We start from the raw sequence: 21,050 nt of genomic DNA, 5'->3' as shown, positions 1-21,050 counted from the left end.
ACCATAACCACTGCAGTGCACGCATCCCAGCATCATGAACCAACTGAATTGCTCTTGATAGTGGACATTGAAATTAATTATTAGTGTATTAACGCTAATGAAAACGTAACACACAAGCTTTTCAAACAAACATTTCCCACACACCACAAACACTGTGCCCAGCCCAGCTGGGAGTGTGGTTGCGCCATTAATAAATGATTTGGCACGCCTCTAATCTGTGTTTGCGCCCGTTGTTGTGAGATATGCTTCCCCGTGAGGAATTGCATCGCCACCATATTTTGGGGCTGTTTTAACTTAAAAACAGGGAGGTCACATCTATCCAAACAATTATATCATTTTTAAACAGTTATGTTTCTGTATAAATCATTACAATATGCTCCCGTGAGGTGGGGATACTGCCGGGAGGGGGTGCAAAACTCGGCATAACACCTGGGCAGCGGACTGCAATCTTCCCTGCCTTAAGGCACGCGCAAACAGGTGCGCAAGCGTAAGTAGGGGATATCGCCTGTACCAAGATAGGGCCCTATATTTTTAAATCAGGATTCTGAGAATAAAGTCAGAGTTTTGAGATTAAAGTCAGTCCGAATTCTGCGGGGGGAAAGGAAGCATACTATGTGACATCACTGACGATGTCACTGATGATATTATCGATGGTGTACCGGAATTTGAATGTTGTGGGTTTTTGTGACATCATAATAGGGTCACGAGCCAAAAAAGGTTGGGAACCCCTGAATTAGACCGGACCCCCATTTGACAAGATCTTGTCCCACAGGTCCTCCATCTGATAAGATTTTTGACCCATGACCAAAACAGTCATACATTCTGTCACTGTGTTACTTATGGATGGAATTATGGTGAAAATACATTATTCCCCTTTTTGCTGGGGACACCCTGGAACGCCCTCAAGGACCCCTGTGGGTCCCCAGACCTCACTCTGAAAACCATTGCTGTACATTCTATAAAATAAAGATGAGTAATTGTAACTGTTGACATAGAAGGCTTGAAAAAAGAAAAGATGCATACATTTATACACTACAAAAAAGAAGAGTGACTTCAAAAGAAACTGCAGTGAAGAAACCAGTTGACTATCAACAAACTGTCTTTAAGGGTAGCCTATAGAACTGACACATGTAAAGTCATGCAGCTTCCTGTTATTGTGTGTCATTGTTCTGTGATTGACTTAATGTCCCTGTGGAGAACATGGGCTCTATCGTTGCAACGGCCTAAAAACTGTGCTTAGTGCCAGGCGCAACGCAGATTAGTGGGTGTGGACCAGCGCACTCGATATTGGTGTCGGCGCTACAGGTGGCCTTAAGCATTATAACCACGCCTTTTAAGCGTAAAATTATGCACAATCTGCTCATTGGGGAAGTGCAGTAAACAAATCACAAGCTTGCCTTTTAAGCTCCAATTCCACGGAGCGATCCAGTAAAGCCAGTAAAGCCAAGCGCTCTGCTCCCCCCCTCCCTTTCATCCCCGTCTGTCTGTCTCCATATATAGGCTATTATTCCATATTATTATGCTTCTCAAACCAATCTAACTGCAGTTTAAATACTGCAAGCATGTAAATACGCTACACTATAGCAAGATCAAAGTGAAAAGAATGTTCTAAAAGCATTGGCTAGAAAAATATAGCCTATCCCTATGTCATGATAAGATTAGATTGGTGAAAGTTTGTCCAGAATGATATCGTTTTCTCTCCTCTGCTGCACAAGTAGGATGATGCACATAAATATAGCCTACATTATGTAAAGTCATTGCATGAATGTGTTTTTATTGTAAAAGAAAATGTGAAGTAAGTCATCTTATTGGAGCGACATCACAGTAGGAAGTCACAGTAGAACCGAGTTACGGCTGTCACTCATCTCCTAAATTACGTTAAATCTGCGAGGGATATATATACCACCAGGATGAGATATATGTTTCACATAGGGTTGTGTTTTGATTTCGAGATTTTATTTTGTCCAATATTGAAATGTTCTACAATTGCATGTTGTGTTAACATTACACATTATTTCTATCTACCTTTCTATCTATTTAGGCTAATTTGGTTGCTATTTATTATCGAAATGTATTAGCCCAATGCATGCTGGGAGATTTCACATCTGTGGCTGTGTGCCTGTCTGCTGTCTGATGTGCGAGGGAGTGAGAGAGAGAGAGGGGGGACAGAGAGTGAGATGGCAGAGGAGAGTCCGCGCAATTATGCACAATAATATAACCAGTGAACCTTTTTTCCATCAGTCATTTCACATGTGTAGCTGTGTGCCTGTCTGCTGTCTGATGCGCGAGGGAGTGAGAGAGAGAGAGGGGGGACAGAGAGTGAGATGGCAGAGGAGAGTCCACGCAATTACGCACAATAATAGAACCGGCAAACTTTTTTTCCATCAGTCATCAACCGGCGCACTGAATAGGCCTGGTTTTGAAAAGCGCTAAGCACTAAATTAACGCCCATTCTGGCCTATTCTGACACTGCGCCACGCCTCTTTGGCGTAAAGCGCATTTCGGGGCCTAAAACCATGTTGCTATCTTCCCGAGGCAGGCGCAAGGCACATTTTTTTGCGTTTAACGCCAGTTTTTGCGCCTAAGGCCTGTGGGAGAATAGGGCCCCATGTGTTTTGACACAATTATTTCATTCGAGACATTTGCAGTGTTTGTATTGTGTGTGTGTGTGTGTGTGTGTGTGTGTGTGTGTGTGTGTGTGTGTGTGTGTGTGTGTGCGCGTGTGTGCGTGTGCGCGCGCGCATGCATGCAGGTATGTGTGTGTGTGTTAGTGTATTCTTGAATTTCAAAAATTAGTGTTGGTGTTTAGTTTACAATGTGTGATCTCAAGCATAAAATTTACAGTTTTGCCAATTGTGTGTTGTAGGTTAGTTGTGTGTGAAGCGTTAAAAAGTGTCATTCAAAACCTCCAATAAATCTATGTAGGTGCTTGCATAACTGGATGTATTCAATATATAAAATTTAATATCCATACACAAGAGAGAAAATATATATTTTCAAAATTGTTCATAACTAATCCTTCTTCAGGCTAAGTGGCTGCAAGCTGTCAGAGAGAAGCTGTGAAGCTCTGGCCTCAGTTCTCAGCTCCCAGTCCTCTAGTCTGAGAGTAGTGGACTTGAGTAACAACAACTTGCAAGATCCAGGAATGAAGCTGCTCGCTGCAGGACTGGAGAGTCCACACTGCAGACTGGAGACTCTCAGGTCAGTATCCCTCAACCTGTCCAACAGATGACCATTTACATCTTGCTTTACATACAGATTACTCTCAGCAAACACATGTGGAAGTCTCTGTGCATGTAATTTGTGTGTAACATTTAGCACTCGCTAGCCTCTGTGAATCACTGCCCATGATGACATTCATTCTTTCCTCTTCATGCTGCCTCAGTTGTTGAAACCTAAAATACCACAAAAGAAAGACTTGTAATATTATGTCACAAAGTGAGTAGAGAACTCTCAAACTGGAGCAAATGCAGGCAGTTAAAGTTTTGCTAGAATTTGACAGAATTATTACAACTAATTTCGCAACAGGTTACTACAGATTTGTACGATTGCTGGCACCCTTTCATCTATGTTGTTAGCACAACATCCGTCTGTGCGGCTCTACCATCATCACAATTAGAATAAATCTTTATTGGCCAAGTATGTACACATACAAGGAGTTTGACTCCGGTTTGCGTTGCTCTCAATGTACTCACACAAGCAAACAGGTATGCACACTCTAAAACAAACAAGGACATGGATACATTTAAACATTTACATTAACTACTATATACTATAAGTGTGATGTAAAGTTTCCATTTTAAATATGTACACAAAAACGAATATTTACAGTACGGTATATGTATAAATAAGCCACACAGGATTGTAAACAAAGACTGATACTGTACATATATATTCTCAGATATTGCACATACATGCAATGTATTTACAATGTAAATTTACAATGTAAACAAGGCTTTGAGTCAGATATTGCATAGCTATTACACAGTAAACATATTTCAAATTGTGTGTGTGTGTGTGTGTGTGTGTGTGGGGAGGGGGGGGGCTGCAACAATACTGTATGGGGGGGGGGCTTATATGGGGCAGGTGCTGGTTGCTGCACAGGGATATTTCTGTCCCTGCTCTTGAGTGTTCAACTATTACTTATTTGCAGTGTTGGGCAAGTTACTGAAAATTGGTAATTAGTTACAGTTACTAGTTACTTCTCTCAAAAAGTAATTTAATTACTATAAAGTTACTAGTTACTTCAAAGTAATTAGTTACTAGGGAAAGTAACGTTTATGTTACTTTAAAAGTCGATTGTTATTCATGCACACATTATGTTAGTGTTGCTGTGCCACAGTGTGGCATTGAACATTCACTTATTGGGGAGGCGTATAGCCTATCAAGGTCATTAGCCTCTGGGGCTCTGGCTGCAGCAGCAGCTCTCTCCCAGGACTAGGTCTGAGGATCAGAAACCAGATAATCCTGTGAATTGTCCGTTATTTTCATGTCCTAAAGTAACTAGTAACTAGCCCAGTTACTATTTTAGTAACTGTAACTGAGTTACTAAATTTGAAAAGTAATAAGTTAGATTACTAGTTACTGCAAGAAGTAGTTAAGTTACAGTAACTTGTTACTTAGTAACTAGTTACTCCCAACACTGCTTATTTGTGATGGAGGACCACAATGGAAAAAGCCCTCAGGCTTTCTTGTGTGTGAATCCTCGACAATTCTTGAACCCGATATGGAAACTGATATGGTGATCACTCAGCCATTCATGTATGTTTTAAATCTTGTCAAAAAAATACTAACTAACTAACTAACTAAAGTGTCAGAAGTAAAGTGGTTCCAGTGTTTCACCTAAATTTACAAATGCTTGCACACTGTGTGTCTGAACAGATGACCTCATGCTAACTTATAGGCTAAAGTTAAAGTGAACAGCAGTTCACAGTGTATATTGAAATTAAAATATACACTATTTCTTGTATTCTTCTCACTGCTATTTATTTGTTTATTCAAAAGGATCCCCATTAGCTGATGCCTAGATGACAGCTAGTCTTCCTGTGGTCCAAGACTGCAGTGAAGAAACCAAGAAACCAATTGACTGTCAACAAACTGTATATAAGGGTAGCCTATAGAACTGACACATGTGAAGTCATGCAGCTTCCTGTTACTATTTTCTATGTCATTATCCTGTGATTGACTAAAGATCCCTGTGGGAAGAGAACATGTGTTTTGACACAATTATTTCATTTGGAGACATTTGTAATATTTGTATTGTGTGTGTGTGTGTGTGTGTGTGTGTGTGTGTGTGTGTGTGTGTGTGTGTGTGTGTGCGTGCGTGCGTGCGTGTGTGTGTGTGTGTGTGTGTGTGTGTGTTAGTGTATTCTTGCATTTTGAAAATTAGTGTTGGTGTTTAGTACACAATGTGTGATTTCAAGCATAAAATTAACAGTTTTGCCAATTGTGTGTTGTAGGTCAGTGGTTCTCAAATGGGGGTCCGGGGACCCCCAGGGGTCCGCGGCACTTTGCCAGGGGGTCCGCGAAAAGTTTTCAGGAAAATAAAACTAAAAACTTTTTTTTTTTTTTACAAAAGCTTCATAGTTCAAAATATTTTATGCTGTAAATCTAAAATGCTTCATGGATTACATTCTAATCTAACAAACCTATCAATTTAAAAGTCAATCACGTTACTGTGGAAACAATTAAGTAGGGGTGTCACGATACACTCAGTTCACGATACACTCAGTTCACGATACGATACGATACACGATATTGGGTTCACGATAACGATACGATACGATATTTTAATAATACTTTTTTTGCGATTGATTTGTAAGTTGAGGGGGCATCCTCCATGCTAATTTGAGTAATTTCACCATTCTCATTGTAACGTCCCTCGTCTGTTCTAACAAAGCAATGAAAAGGAGAGCGAGCATGCAATCAGATGCAGATCAGTGCCAACATGTTCAGCTTCTTTTTCTCGCAATATGGGATTTCATCTCAACGATACATATTGTCACGTTTTGATATCGCGATATATTGTGACATCCCTACAATTAAGCTTAGCCCAAAATCACAAATCAGAATGAGGGGGTCCCCGGTATATTTTCTATCTTGTAAGGGGTCCTTGGCTGAAAAACATTTGAGAACCTCCGTTGTAGGTTAGTTGGTGTGTGAAGCGTTTAAAAAAAAGTGTTATTCAAAGCCTCCAGTAAATCAATGTAGGTGGCGGTGCTTGCATAACTGGATGTATTCAATACTAAATTGAATATTCATACACAAGAGAAAAAATATATATTTTCAAAATTGTTCATAACTAATCCTTCCTCAGGCTAAGTGGCTGTAAGCTGTCAGAGAGAAGCTGTGAAGCTCTGGCCTCAGTTCTCAGCTCCCAGTCCTCTAGTCTGAGAGTAGTGGACTTGAGTAACAACGACTTGCAAGATCCAGGAGTGAAGCTGCTCGCTGCAGGACTGGAGAGTCCACACTGCAGACTGGAGACTCTCAGGTCAGTATCCCTCAACCTGTCCAACAGATGACCATTTACAGCCTGCTTTACATACAGATTACTCTCAGCAAACATGTGGAAGTCTCTGTGCATGTAATTTGTGTGTAACATTTAGCACTCGCTAGCCTCTGTGAATCACTGTCCATGAGGACATTTCATTCTTTCCTCTTCATGCTGCCTCAGTTGTTGAAACCTAAAATACCACAAAAGAAAGACTTCTAATATTCTGTCACAAAGTAAGTGGAGAACTCTCAAACTGGAGCAAATGCAGGCAGTTAAAGTTTTGCTAGAATTTGACAGAATTATTACATCTAATTTCACAGTAGGTTACTACAGATTTGTACGATTGCTGGCACCCTTTCATCTATGTTGTTAGCACAACATCCGTCTGTGCGGCTCTACCATCATCACAATTAGAATAAATCTTTATTGGCCAAGTATGTACACATACAAGGAGTTTGACTCCGGTTTGCGTCGCTCTCAATGTACTCACACAAGCAAACAGGTATGCACACTCTAAAACAAACAAGGACATGGATACATTTAAACATTTACATTAACTACTATATACTATAAGTGTGATGTAAAGTTTCCATTTTAAATATGTACACAAAAACGAATATTTACAGTACGGTATATGTATAAATAAGCCACACAGGATTGTAAACAAAGACTGATACTGTACATATATATTCTCAGATATTGCACATACATGCAATGTATTTACAATGTAAATTTACAATGTAAACAAGGCTTTGAGTCAGATATTGCATAGCTATTACACAGTAAACATATTTCAAATTGTGTGTGTGTGTGTGGGGGGGCTGCATACGTACTGTAGGGGGGGGGCTTATATGGGGCAGGTGCTGGTTGCTGCACAGGGATATTTCTGTCCCTGCTTTTGAGTGTTCAACTATTACTTATTTGCAGTGTTGGGCAAGTTACTGAAAATTGGTAATTAGTTACAGTTACTAGTTACTTCTCTCAAAAAGTAATTTAATTACTTTAAAGTTACTAGTTACTTCAAAGTAATTAGTTACTAGGGAAAGTAACGTTTATGTTACTTTTAAAAGTCTGCTTTGATTGTTATTATGCACACATTATGTTAGTGTTGCTGTGCCACAGTGTGGCATTGAACATTCACTTATTGGGGAGGCTTATAGCCTATCAAGGTCATTAGCCTCTGGGGGTCTGGCTGCAGCTGCAGCTCTCTCCCAGGACTAGGTCTGAGGATCAGAAACCAGATAATCCTGTGAATTGTCCGTTATTTTCATGTCCTAAAGTAACTAGTAACTAGCCCAGTTACTATTTTAGTAACTGTAACTGAGTTACTAAATTTGAAAAGTAATAAGTTAGATTACTAGTTACTGCAAGAAGTAGTTAAGTTACAGTAACTTGTTACTCAGTAACTAGTTACTCCCAACACTGCTTATTTGTGATGGAGGACCACAATGGAAAAAGCCCTCGGGCTTTCTTGTGTGTGAATCCTCGACAATTCTTGAACCCGATATGGAAACTGATATGGTGATCACTCAGCCATTCATGTATGTTTTAAATGTTGTCAAAAAAAATACTAACTAACTAACTAAAGTGTCAGAAGTAAAGTGGTTCCAGTGTTTCACCTACATTTACAAATGCTTGCACACTGTGTGTCTGAACAGATTACCTCATGCTAACTTATAGGCTAAAGTTAAAGTGAACAGCAGTTCACAGTGTATATTGAAACTAAAATATACACTCTGTCTTGTATTCTTCTCACTGCTATTTATTTGTTTATTAAAAAGGATCCCCATTAGCTGATGCCTAGATGACAGCTAGTCTTCCTGTGGTCCAAGACTGCAGTGAAGAAACCAATTGACTATCAACAAACTGTATATAAGGGTAGCCTATAGAACTGACACATGTGAAGTCATGCAGCTTCCTGTTACTATTTTCTATGTCATTATCCTGTGATTGACTAAAGATCCCTGTGGGAAGAGAACATGTGTTTTGACACAATTATTTCATTTGGAGACATTTGTAATATTTGTTTTGTGTGTGTGTGTGTGTGTGTGTGTGTGTGTGTGTGTGTGTGTGTGTGTGTGTGCGCGTGCGTGCGTGCGTGCGTGCGGGTGTGTGTGTGTGTGTGTGTGTGTGTTAGTGTATTCTTGCATTTTGAAAATTAGTGTTGGTGTTTAGTACACAATGTGTGATTTCAAGCATAAAATTAAGTTTTGCCAATTGTGTGTTGTAGGTCAGTGGTTCTCAAATGGGGGTCCGGGGACCCCCAGGGTCCGTGGCACTTTGCCAGGGGGTCCGCGAAAAGTTTTCAGGAAAATAAAACTAAAAACTTTTTTTTTTTTACAAAAGCTTCATAGTTCAAAATATTTTATGCTGTAAATCTAAAATGCTTCATGGATTACATTCTAATCTAACAAACCTATCAATTTAAAAGTCAATCACGTTACTGTGGAAACAATTAAGTAGGGGTGTCACGATACACTCAGTTCACGATACGATACGATACACGATATTGGGTTCACGATAACGATACGATACGATATTTTAACAATACTTTTTTTGCCTTTGATTTGTAAGTTGAGGGGGCATCCTCCATGCTAATTTGAGTAATTTCACCATTCTCATTGTAACGTCCCTCGTCTGTTCTAACAAAGCAATGAAAAGGAGAGCGAGCATGCAATCAGATGCAGATCAGTGCCACCATGTTCAGCTTCTTTTTCTCGCAATATGAGATTTCATCTCAACGATACATATCGTCACGTTTTGATATTGCGATATATTGTGACATCCCTACATTTAAGCTTAGCCCAAAATCACAAATCAGAATGAGGGGGTCCCCGGTATATTTTCTATCTTGTAAGGGCTCCTTGGCTGAAAAACATTTGAGAACCTCTGTTGTAGGTTAGTTGGTGTGTGAAGCGTTTAAAAAAAGTGTTATTCAAAGCCTCCAGTAAATCAATGTAGGTGGCGGTGCTTGCATAACTGGATGTATTCAATATTAAATTGAATATTCATACACAAGAGAAAAAATATTTATTTTCAAAATTGTTCATAACTAATCCTTCCTCAGGCTAAATAGCTGTAAGCTGTCAGAGAGAAGCTGTGAAGCTCTGGCCTCAGTTCTCAGCTCCCAGTCCTCTAGTCTGAGAGTAGTGGACTTGAGTAACAACGACTTGCAAGATCCAGGAGTGAAGCTGCTCGCTGCAGGACTGGAGAGTCCACACTGCAGACTGGAGACTCTCAGGTCAGTATCCCTCAACCTGTCCAACAGATGACCATTTACATCTTGCTTTACATACAGATTACTCTCAGCAAACACATGTGGAAGTCTCTGTGCATGTACTTTGTGTGTAACATTTAGCCCTCGCTAGCCTCTGTGAATCACTGTCCATGAGGACATTCATTCTTTCCTCTTCACGCTGCCTCAGTTGTTGAAACCTAAAATACCACAAAAGAAAGACTTCTAATATTCTGTCACAAAGTGATTGGCGAACTCTCAAACGGGAGCAAAAGCAGGCAGTTAAGTTTTGCTAGAATTTGACAGAATTATTACAACTAATTTCACAACAGGTTACTACAGTTTTGTACGATTGCTGGCACACTTTCATCTATGTTGTTAGCACAACATCCGTCTGTGCGGCTCTACCATCATCACAATCTGAATAAATCTTTATTGGCCAAGTATGTACACATACAAGGAGTTTGACTCCGGTTTGCGTTGCTCTCAATGTACTCACAGAAGCAAACAGGTATGCACACTCTAAAACAAACAAGGACATGGATACATTTAAACATTTACATTAACTACTATATACTATAAGTGTGATGTAAAGTTTCCATTTTAAATATGTACACAAAAACGAATATTTACAGTACGGTATATGTATAAATAAGCCACACAGGATTGTAAACAAAGACTGATACTGTACATATATATTCTCAGATATTGCACATACATGCAATGTATTTACAATGTAAATTTACAATGTAAACAAGGCTTTGAGTCAGATATTGCATAGCTATTACACAGTAAACATATTTCAAATTGTGTGTGTGTGTGTGGGGGGGCTGCATACGTACTGTAGGGGGGGGGCTTATATGGGGCAGGTGCTGGTTGCTGCACAGGGATATTTCTGTCCCTGCTTTTGAGTGTTCAACTATTACTTATTTGCAGTGTTGGGCAAGTTACTGAAAATTGGTAATTAGTTACAGTTACTAGTTACTTCTCTCAAAAAGTAATTTAATTACTTTAAAGTTACTAGTTACTTCAAAGTAATTAGTTACTAGGGAAAGTAACGTTTATGTTACTTTTAAAAGTCTGCTTTGATTGTTATTATGCACACATTATGTTAGTGTTGCTGTGCCACAGTGTGGCATTGAACATTCACTTATTGGGGAGGCTTATAGCCTATCAAGGTCATTAGCCTCTGGGGGTCTGGCTGCAGCTGCAGCTCTCTCCCAGGACTAGGTCTGAGGATCAGAAACCAGATAATCCTGTGAATTGTCCGTTATTTTCATGTCCTAAAGTAACTAGTAACTAGCCCAGTTACTATTTTAGTAACTGTAACTGAGTTACTAAATTTGAAAAGTAATAAGTTAGATTACTAGTTACTGCAAGAAGTAGTTAAGTTACAGTAACTTGTTACTCAGTAACTAGTTACTCCCAACACTGCTTATTTGTGATGGAGGACCACAATGGAAAAAGCCCTCGGGCTTTCTTGTGTGTGAATCCTCGACAATTCTTGAACCCGATATGGAAACTGATATGGTGATCACTCAGCCATTCATGTATGTTTTAAATGTTGTCAAAAAAAATACTAACTAACTAACTAAAGTGTCAGAAGTAAAGTGGTTCCAGTGTTTCACCTACATTTACAAATGCTTGCACACTGTGTGTCTGAACAGATTACCTCATGCTAACTTATAGGCTAAAGTTAAAGTGAACAGCAGTTCACAGTGTATATTGAAACTAAAATATACACTCTGTCTTGTATTCTTCTCACTGCTATTTATTTGTTTATTAAAAAGGATCCCCATTAGCTGATGCCTAGATGACAGCTAGTCTTCCTGTGGTCCAAGACTGCAGTGAAGAAACCAATTGACTATCAACAAACTGTATATAAGGGTAGCCTATAGAACTGACACATGTGAAGTCATGCAGCTTCCTGTTACTATTTTCTATGTCATTATCCTGTGATTGACTAAAGATCCCTGTGGGAAGAGAACATGTGTTTTGACACAATTATTTCATTTGGAGACATTTGTAATATTTGTTTTGTGTGTGTGTGTGTGTGTGTGTGTGTGTGTGTGTGTGTGTGTGTGTGTGTGTGCGCGTGCGTGCGTGCGTGCGTGCGGGTGTGTGTGTGTGTGTGTGTGTGTGTTAGTGTATTCTTGCATTTTGAAAATTAGTGTTGGTGTTTAGTACACAATGTGTGATTTCAAGCATAAAATTAAGTTTTGCCAATTGTGTGTTGTAGGTCAGTGGTTCTCAAATGGGGGTCCGGGGACCCCCAGGGTCCGTGGCACTTTGCCAGGGGGTCCGCGAAAAGTTTTCAGGAAAATAAAACTAAAAACTTTTTTTTTTTTACAAAAGCTTCATAGTTCAAAATATTTTATGCTGTAAATCTAAAATGCTTCATGGATTACATTCTAATCTAACAAACCTATCAATTTAAAAGTCAATCACGTTACTGTGGAAACAATTAAGTAGGGGTGTCACGATACACTCAGTTCACGATACGATACGATACACGATATTGGGTTCACGATAACGATACGATACGATATTTTAACAATACTTTTTTTGCCTTTGATTTGTAAGTTGAGGGGGCATCCTCCATGCTAATTTGAGTAATTTCACCATTCTCATTGTAACGTCCCTCGTCTGTTCTAACAAAGCAATGAAAAGGAGAGCGAGCATGCAATCAGATGCAGATCAGTGCCACCATGTTCAGCTTCTTTTTCTCGCAATATGAGATTTCATCTCAACGATACATATCGTCACGTTTTGATATTGCGATATATTGTGACATCCCTACATTTAAGCTTAGCCCAAAATCACAAATCAGAATGAGGGGGTCCCCGGTATATTTTCTATCTTGTAAGGGCTCCTTGGCTGAAAAACATTTGAGAACCTCTGTTGTAGGTTAGTTGGTGTGTGAAGCGTTTAAAAAAAGTGTTATTCAAAGCCTCCAGTAAATCAATGTAGGTGGCGGTGCTTGCATAACTGGATGTATTCAATATTAAATTGAATATTCATACACAAGAGAAAAAATATTTATTTTCAAAATTGTTCATAACTAATCCTTCCTCAGGCTAAATAGCTGTAAGCTGTCAGAGAGAAGCTGTGAAGCTCTGGCCTCAGTTCTCAGCTCCCAGTCCTCTAGTCTGAGAGTAGTGGACTTGAGTAACAACGACTTGCAAGATCCAGGAGTGAAGCTGCTCGCTGCAGGACTGGAGAGTCCACACTGCAGACTGGAGACTCTCAGGTCAGTATCCCTCAACCTGTCCAACAGATGACCATTTACATCTTGCTTTACATACAGATTACTCTCAGCAAACACATGTGGAAGTCTCTGTGCATGTACTTTGTGTGTAACATTTAGCCCTCGCTAGCCTCTGTGAATCACTGTCCATGAGGACATTCATTCTTTCCTCTTCACGCTGCCTCAGTTGTTGAAACCTAAAATACCACAAAAGAAAGACTTCTAATATTCTGTCACAAAGTGATTGGCGAACTCTCAAACGGGAGCAAAAGCAGGCAGTTAAGTTTTGCTAGAATTTGACAGAATTATTACAACTAATTTCACAACAGGTTACTACAGTTTTGTACGATTGCTGGCACACTTTCATCTATGTTGTTAGCACAACATCCGTCTGTGCGGCTCTACCATCATCACAATCTGAATAAATCTTTATTGGCCAAGTATGTACACATACAAGGAGTTTGACTCCGGTTTGCGTTGCTCTCAATGTACTCACAGAAGCAAACAGGTATGCACACTCTAAAACAAACAAGGACATGGATACATTTAAACATTTACATTAACTACTATATACTATAAGTGTGATGATAAGCCACACAGGATTGTAAACAAAGACTGATACTGTACATATATATTCTCAGATATTGCACATACATGCAATTAGGGGTGTCACAATATATCGTCCCACGAAATTTCGCGATAGTAAAACGTCACGATATGTATCGTTGAGATGAAATCTCATATCGCGATTTTTTTTTTTTATCACAAATAGACAGAAACGTCTTTGTTTGTTGAAGTTCAATGTGTGGAAAGTAGTTCAGTTGAACAAGTCTCTGAAGAGACACATGAGAAGTTATACAGGAGAGAAACCATTCAATTGAGTTTCTGGCAAAACTGTTTACTTGACAGGAAAAACTGAAGATGCATAAAAAATAGACTAAGAAAAGTCTTGTTGTTTGAGTTTGAAGAAAAACTGAAGATGCATAATGAGAATTTATACTGCTGAGAAACCTTTTAGTTCAAAGTAAATCTAAGTGACGGTGTAACTCATTCTATTTCAAGATAAGCCTTATCTCCAATCTCATGTTTTTTCTAGTTGTTATTGTAATAACAATTTCCCACAACAGCATGTTTTGTATTTGTGCATTTCAAATAAAATACTACTTTTCCAGTCATATATTGTCATTATTCAAGTTTAAAAAAATATTGTTAAAATCGTATCGTATCGTATCGTTATCGTGAACCCAGTATCGTGATACGTATCGTATCGTGAACTGAGTGTATCGTGACACCCCTACATGCAATGTATTTACAATGTAAATTTACAATGTAAACAAGACTTTGAGTCAGATATTGCACAGCTATTACACAGTAAACATATTTCAAATTGTGTGTGTGTGTGGGGGGGGGGGGCTTATATGGGGCAGGTGCTGGTTGCTGCACAGGGATATTTCTGTCCATGCTTTTGAGTGTTCAACTATTACTTATTTGCAGTGTTGGGCAAGTTACTGAAAATTGGTAATTAGTTACAGTTACTAGTTACTTCTCTCAAAAAGTAATTTAATTACTTTAAAGTTACTAATTACTTCAAAGTAATTAGTTACTAGGGAAAGTCACTTTTCTGTTACTTTTAAAAGTCTGCTTCGATTGTTATTAATCCACACATTATGTTAGTGTTGCTGTGCCACAGTGTGGCATTGAACATTCACTTATTGGGGAGGCGTATAGCCTATCAAGGTCATTAGCCTCTGGGGCTCTGGCTGCAGCTGCAGCTCTCTCCTCGGACTAGGTCTGAGGATCAGAAACCAGAAAAACCTCTGAAGTTGTCCGTTATTTTCATGTCCTAAAGTAACTAGTAACTAGCCCAGTTACTAGTTTAGTAACTGTAACTGAGTTACTAAATTTGAAAAGTAATTATTTAGATTACTAGTTACTGCAAGAAGTAGTTAAGTTACAGTAACTAGTTACTTAGTAAATAGTTACTTCCAACACTGCTTATTTGTGATGGAGGACCACAATGGAAAAAGCCCTCAGGCTTTCTTGTGTGTGAATCCTCGACAATTCTTGAACCCGATATGGAGACTAATATGGTGATCACTCAGCCATTCATGTATGTTTTAAATCTTGTAAAAAAAAATACTAACTAACTAACTAAAGTGTCAGAAGTAAAGTGGTTCCAGTGTTTCACCTAAATTTACAAATGATTGCACACTGTGTGTCTGAACAGATGACCTCATGCTAACTTATAGGCTAAAGTTAAAGTGAACAGCAGTTCACAGTGTATATTGAAATTAAAATATACACTATTTCTTGTATTCTTCTCACTGCTATTTATTTGTTTATTAAAAAGGATCCCCATTAGCTGATGCCTAGATGACAGCTAGTCTTCTTTTGGTCCAAGACTGCAGTGAAGAAACCAATTGACTATCAACAAACTGTATAAGGGTAGCCTATAGAACTGATGAAGACCCAGTGAGGTTGAAACGCGTTGCGTTTTCCTGCCCGTGTCTTTTATTTTGTATGAAGTTGTACATTGTATGTAAACCTGAGGTTACCTGTGTACCAACACTTCTGGATTAAATTTCTCGTAAAAAAGTAACCAGTAAGCTCCTTTTTTCACTTTTGTATTCTACTTGACTTTGAGCTTGCTTGCTGCCACTTTCTCTACTCCTAGCCTATAGAACTGACACATGTAAAGTCATGCAGCTTCCTGTTACTATTTTCTATGTCATTATCCTGTGATTGACTAAAAATCCCTGTGGGAAGAGAACATGTGTTTTGACACAATTATTTCATTTGGAAACATTTGTAATATTTGTATTGTGTGTGTGTGTGTGTGTGTGTGTGTGTGTGTGTGTGTGTGTGTGTGTGTGTGTGTGTGTGTGTGTGTGTGTGTGTGCGTGTGTGTGTGTGTGTGTGTGCGTGCGGGTGTGTGTGTGTGTTAGTATATTCTTGCATTTTGAAAATTAGTGTTGGTGTTTAGTATACAATGTGTGATTTCAAGCATAAAATTAACAGTTTTGCCAATTGTGTGTTGTAGGTTAGTTGGTGTGTGAAGCATTTAAAAAAGTGTTATTGAAAGCCTCCAATAAATCTATGTAGTAGCTTGCATAACTGGCTCTATACAATATATGAAATTGAATATTCATACACAAGAGAAAAAATATATATTTTCAAAATTGTTCATAACTAATCCTTCCTCAGGCTAAGTGGCTGTAAGCTGTCAGAGAGAAGCTGTGAGGCTCTGCACTCAGTTTTCAGCTCCCAGTCTTCTAGTCTGAGAGAGCTGGACCTGAGTAACAACAACTTGCAAGATCCAGGAGTGAGACGAAGAGGAGGAGAGAAGAAGGAGCCTCTGCTACAGGAAGACAACATCTACTATGATGAAGAGGGAGGAGGAGAGGACGATCAGGTAAATGCCATGAGAAAACTACTTGCAATCTACAGTATGTGATGTGCAGCCTACCGTGTGATCTCGACAGGTTCAAGGATACTGACTCTGACTTACACGTTTGTGTTACGGACTAGACAGTCTAGGGGACAAGAAGGGTTTTTAGCATTTAGTCCTAGTCCTAACCTAGAGTATGTGGAGAGGAGAAAAGTGGGGAAAGAAACAGACAAAACAAAGGACTGGTTTCCAAACGAGAAAGTCAAGATAGAGGTGGGTCAGCTTACCGTAGTAGATTGATGCTAGTATGTGGTTGACTACTATAGCGGACTTCCCTCTGACAAGGCCTCGCCAGCACCGTCTTTGCTCTCTAGAGCTCCATCTATGTCGTTTCAGTTCAGTTCAGGTTGTTGTTAGAAGGATCCACAATGTAAAACAAAAAGCTGGTTCTCAATAAGTAAGTGTATCGGTCCAAAGAAGAGTGTGTGAGTGTGTGGGTCCTCTGGCGTGGCCTGGCGTCTCGAGCATTCATTCCAATCTGCCGCGCGCCCACACCTGGGCAGTGTTCATTCATAAAACTGCTCCAGTGGCTGCGTGCGCACCTCAGTGGCATCACCTGGACACACAGCTTAACCACACCTCATTTTTCAATGAAAACCAGTCAAAAGTGTTTAGGAAAGGAAACAAGGAAGAAAGGAGAAGAGGGACAATAACCCTCCCTATCATTCCTAACATTTGTGTCTATGTGTCTCCCAGGAGGACTACAATCTGAGCGTCCCCCACCTCGGTCTCGACAACCGTCCCGAGGTGTTCAACCACGAGGACATCGACAACTTCATCGACGATGTGAGTGGAGAGCCGATACGGACTAGAATATCTGTGGACCCCCGCAGTGGTTCTCAAATGGGGGTGCGGGGATTCCCAGGGGTCCTTGAGGGGGCTCCAGGGGGTCCCCAGCCAAAAGGGGGTAATTTATTTTAGCTATAATTCTACTAATAAGTAACACAATGACTATTTTGGTCATGGGTTTTATACACTGTCTGTAATAAAAAATCTAAAATCTTGAATCGTATTATCATATGGGGACCGTGGGACAAAATCCTATCAAATGGGGGTCTGTGGTCTAATCTTTGTCAGTTTAGGGGTCCTTCATGTGAAAAAATTTGAGAACCACTGCCCTATACTGTGAGATGGCTAAAAGGCTGGCAATAGTGATGAAATGTATTGTGTGTAGGCTATTGTGAGTTGTGACATCTAGAATTCTAAAGTTATGTTAAAAATAGTATACAACATGGTCAGACTCGCTCTTTTACCTTGTTGGTTTAGGCACACAAACATGCCTACATTCCAATTAGGTATGCATACGTTTTGAATGTTAATCATATTCCAATCTGATTAATAAAATGAATTCTGAATTTTGCATAGGAGTCTATATTGGGTAATTTGAATGTAATGTGTACTGTAACTGCCCGCTAAACTCCTATTGTTTGATTTTGGTTCCCTTTTTGTAATTTGTACTTTCACATTATAAAGAGTTATTTTGTTAACATATTTACCTGTAAAACTCCACAAAATGGCCGACAAGGGGTATAGTATTGCCCCTTTATGTCATGTCAGGTGACTGGGAAACCCTGTTTTCTATAGGCCTACATCACCACCTGTTTTGGGTGGCCTCATTAGTGTGGTGATGGCAAAAGAGAGCACATGAGTTTGAGAGACTGAAACATACTAGAAGGAAGACCAGAAAGAAACAAAATGTAAATCCTTGGAGGTATGTAGAGTAGGCTATAGCTAATTTGAAGTTTTGATTGCAGTTGAGTTGTTTGTTTCAAGTTTGATGGTGACATTTACTGTTTAATTTGTCAGTGTGCCAATATGATGTCCAAGATGCATCTGCAAACCCTCGATTAACACCCTTGGTGAGCGGAATGAGGTATGCTCGATCAATTTGTTTGATATCAGCAGGCCACAATATATTGTAAGTGTGAATGTACTTCATTTGTTTTGGTCAAGTGGTTTGGCAAAGATTCATTGAGATGTATTGATTTGTCTGAATTTGTCATTCTTGTGTATGAATTAATGTAAAGTATGTTGGCCTAGTTTTGTAGACAATGTATTGAATTTAGTTTGTCAGCATGTAAACTAGGCCTACTTGTGCCCTTAATACATTTGTGTTTTAGTAGTCAAATTTTAGCTAAATAAATTGTGTATTTTGATAGTGATTTTAACTAGCTTAATAAATTGTTGTACAGTTTATTCGATGTGGGAACTATATGTTGATTTTTGTATTGTATGTTTTATAGTTTTCACGGTGTCTACTACGGTGTGAAGTAAGATCCAATAAACCGTGGGGCATCAGTTTGAGACGCTCTGCCTCCTGTTTACACAAGCCAAGGGCCAGTTACAGTGAAAACTCACCCTGGGAGAGAACTCAACACGTCAGACATCCACCCGGCCTGTCATCATCCCTATCAACGAAGCCAACCTACCTACACTCAAATGGCAGGCAAGAACTGAATTTCATGCCCCACAGATGAAGAGACTCAACCAAAGATATCATAAAGAGATCTATGCACACGCATGTGGTTTGAATGTTTCTGGTTTCAGTGCTTTGAATTTTAAGCATCATGGCGTTTACTAAAATGGAAAGTTCAAAGCAATTATTGGTAACAAGGTCCTATGGTATCGTGGATATTATGTTAATTTTTTCATAAATGGTGAATACTGGAACCTGTCAAGGTGGTTGAAATGGTTCAGTTCAAGCTTCTGTAACACCCATGTTTATGACTTATCAAGCCTGGTTTGTGCTAAAGATTATTTGGGTTTAAATGTGTTTTGTTATTGTCTGGCTAGAGTAGTAGGCTATCGCATCGTATAAGGTTAAAGTCTACTCATAGAGGTTTGTTTATGCCAGACATACTACACATTATGGTCAAAGGTCATTGTCAAATAGTCAAACCAGTCAACCAAACAAAATGTCACTATATGCAGAGCGAACAAGCAAACCCCTCGACACACAAAGGTACAAGCCAAGAACATTGACGGAGAAGGGTCGAGAGATGGAGTATCAGAAGGCCAAAAGGCACAAACTAGCATTTTATAAGACGTATGACTCCTGGAAACAGGCAGCAAGAGAGAGCAGGACAAAGTTGAGAGCCTACTGTTCTCCAGATGATCTTGTTAAAATCGAACATGACATTTGCACCACACATGACATAGTAGATCTTGAGTACGAGTCCATTTTACGGAACCAGGCCGGCACTCCGGATATCGTGGCGAAAATGGAGGCATGTACAGCCCTGACCGAGGAGGCTGTAGCCCTTGTGACTAAACGAAAGGAAATTGTCCACAAGGACTGCAGTGACCAAGTTGAGGAAAGACAGGCTGAGAAGATAGAAGAGCCCTCTAGTGGGCAGGCCGAAGCTGTCATCACTCAGTCAACAGTGTCCGGTCAGGTAGGTGAAGCAGTAGGACAGCAAGAGTCTGAGGCCTATCAGGAGATGGGCTGCACTCTGGTCTGGGTTGTGAAGCCTAAGTCCGTAGGTGAGTCAGGAAGGGCCTTTGCATGTGTCTTTTCAACCCTTACCTGTGGTGACACAGGCTGTAGATTTCAGTTTGGTTGAGTGTGTAGTTGGACACAAGGAGCTTGGTCCACCTAAACTACTAGATGAACAGGCTGAAGAACTTCAGCTAGAGACTCGGAGTCATTCTGACAGTTTTAAGTTAAGAGGAAAGTCTAGCACTACAGACAAGGTAGATGATCAGCAGTCTGAAACTGCAGTGGGGGCTGTGGAGCGCAACCTAGAGAAGGAGCAGAAAGCAGTGCAGTGTGTTTTAAACGCAGGTGCTCTAGGCTTAGTCTCAAAGTCTGAGGCAGTGGTTTGTGCAGTGAGTGTGTTACCTCAGGAAAGTAAAGCGTCAGAAGTTGCACATTTTCCTCCCAAGACAGAAAGCACTAGACTGCCCAACAAGACCTTTGCAGAGTTTGAGAAAGAACCTGCACTGCTTCCCTCCACGTAAGAAACCATGGAGGCAAGAAGTGCTGGACTGGATCTGGCTTATTGGAGTCAGTAAACTGACTCACAATCTGTGGAGGTCTTCTGATTTCATAAAGGTGAATAGAGTGGCAGAGGGAAAGGCCTTCTCCATCCCTCACCTAGTGGACTGCCAAGGAGAGTGTTGTTGTTGAGGTTTTTGATATTTAGATACACTTTGTCTATTTTCTCCACAATAGTTAACTGATTTCTATTAAAGTTTGTCCACTTCTATTTCTAGGCGTATTTATATCATCTGTGTTATCTATTTGTTTTTCTAGATCAGGAGATAAGACAGGATTGAGGTTTCCGACAGTAGCCATACAACACAGCACAAGCACACTGTCCCCTCAGATTGATTAAACCTTAAAGCCAGGGGTCTCAAACTCAAATGACCTGGGGGCCGCTGAGTGTCCAGTCTTGTCACAAGGGGGCCACTTCATGTATTTAAAAAAAAAGAGAGAAAAATGCAACCGTTCGAATTCTCAACATTAACAATTTATTCATTTATTTGAGGGACAATCTATTTTTTACATTAACAATTTATTTGTTTATTTGAGGGACTTTGTTTTCTTTTTTTAGGGACAATGCACATTACTAAATTAGGCAGTGTTAATTTTCAACTGTCCCTTGGAACTCCAGCTAGAATTAGA

At 39.7% G+C, this 21,050-nt stretch overlaps 1 protein-coding gene across 1 annotated transcript in view; it reads left to right on the top strand.

Moving 5' to 3' along the window:
- Positions 1-20,701, top strand: part of LOC310800627 (protein NLRC3-like) — a gene marked incomplete at both ends in the record, with an annotated part of 42,008 nt that extends 21,307 nt beyond the window's left edge. Inside the window, 5 exons of the mRNA XM_083663257.1 lie at positions 16,180-16,387; positions 17,120-17,209; positions 19,717-19,818; positions 19,964-20,207; positions 20,679-20,701. Coding sequence (XP_083519383.1) covers positions 16,180-16,387; positions 17,120-17,209; positions 19,717-19,818; positions 19,964-20,207; positions 20,679-20,701 — 667 coding nt within the window. The remainder of the gene's footprint in view (positions 1-16,179; positions 16,388-17,119; positions 17,210-19,716; positions 19,819-19,963; positions 20,208-20,678) is intronic.
- Between the last annotated feature and the right edge of the window lie 349 nt (positions 20,702-21,050).

Source organism: Poromitra crassiceps (assembly GCF_964638095.1).
Source record: "Poromitra crassiceps genome assembly, chromosome: 30".
NCBI classification, from domain to species: Eukaryota; Metazoa; Chordata; class Actinopteri; order Beryciformes; family Melamphaidae; genus Poromitra; species Poromitra crassiceps.
Note: the sequence above shows the minus strand (reverse complement) of the source record. Positions and strands in the feature narration are given on the sequence as shown.